At 33.4% G+C, this 907-nt stretch overlaps 1 protein-coding gene across 1 annotated transcript in view; it reads right to left on the minus strand.

Annotated features, from left to right (window-relative positions):
* LOC119584996 (breast carcinoma-amplified sequence 3 homolog) overlaps positions 1–907 on the minus strand; it is a gene marked incomplete in the record, with an annotated part of 31,901 nt that overhangs the window by 12,387 nt on the left and 18,607 nt on the right. Inside the window, 1 exon segment of the mRNA XM_037933606.1 lies at positions 780–907. Within this exon segment, the coding sequence (XP_037789534.1) occupies positions 780–907 (128 nt within the window).

Here is a 907-nt window from a genome sequence, read left to right on the forward strand (position 1 = left end):
AATAGTAATTTCTTCAATATACAATAAACTTTCTTCTGTCCAAAAGGCTTGGGAAATTCATTCAACTGGATAAATGAATTTCATTGTTATTTGAGAGAAAATTCATGACAATTGCTGTTCTCAGCTCCACTGTAAGATATATACATTTTCCAAGATCTATATGTTCTGGGTATCCAGTGCTGAATCATGTAGTTTAGTGCAGTACTGTTTAGAAATAGCATGATAAATAATTGTTGTTATTTGAAGAAGGATGGTGGTTATAATGAAAAAGGGGTGTGGGTTTCTGTGTAATTTCATACCAGTAAGAGACAGAATGCCTCTGATGTACCTGGCCTAAGCACATTCTGGTTTTGATCTAGCCATTCAACTCATGATTATTTGGATTCTCAATGTGCAACAACAATTCTTCTAATAGTACATTTATCCTATATATTAGCTTATACACCTTAGATAAGTATTTGAAAATGCTAAAATATTCTGTCACAGGGTAATTTTTTTATAGCATTTAAAGACAATATCTACTCTTTTTTAATTAGGTAAAAAATTATGTGATTAACTATCAATTTCAGGTAAGGGAAACTTAGTTGCTAGAGAGTTTAGTGTAGATAAAAATGTCAGACAGTAAGGATTGCAACTCTAAGAAAAGGCCAGTAGAAATAAAAAAAATTCTAATATACAATTTCCAGTATTTTCAAGTTGTTGTGTATATGTTCCTAAAAGAAATTACATTCTTTTATCTATAAATAATCACTTACATACATTGTGTATGGAGAACTTACTTAGCGATCCAGCCTCAATAAGAACTGGCACATTGGCACCTCCAGCTCCCGGCATGTTAACAGGAGATGACCTTGGAGGTCTTCCAACAGACGAGGTGGAGACAGGTGGACCTTCAAAGGCACTTTGG

Source organism: Penaeus monodon, chromosome 19, assembly GCF_015228065.2.
Source record: "Penaeus monodon isolate SGIC_2016 chromosome 19, NSTDA_Pmon_1, whole genome shotgun sequence".
Taxonomy (NCBI): domain Eukaryota; kingdom Metazoa; phylum Arthropoda; class Malacostraca; order Decapoda; family Penaeidae; genus Penaeus; species Penaeus monodon.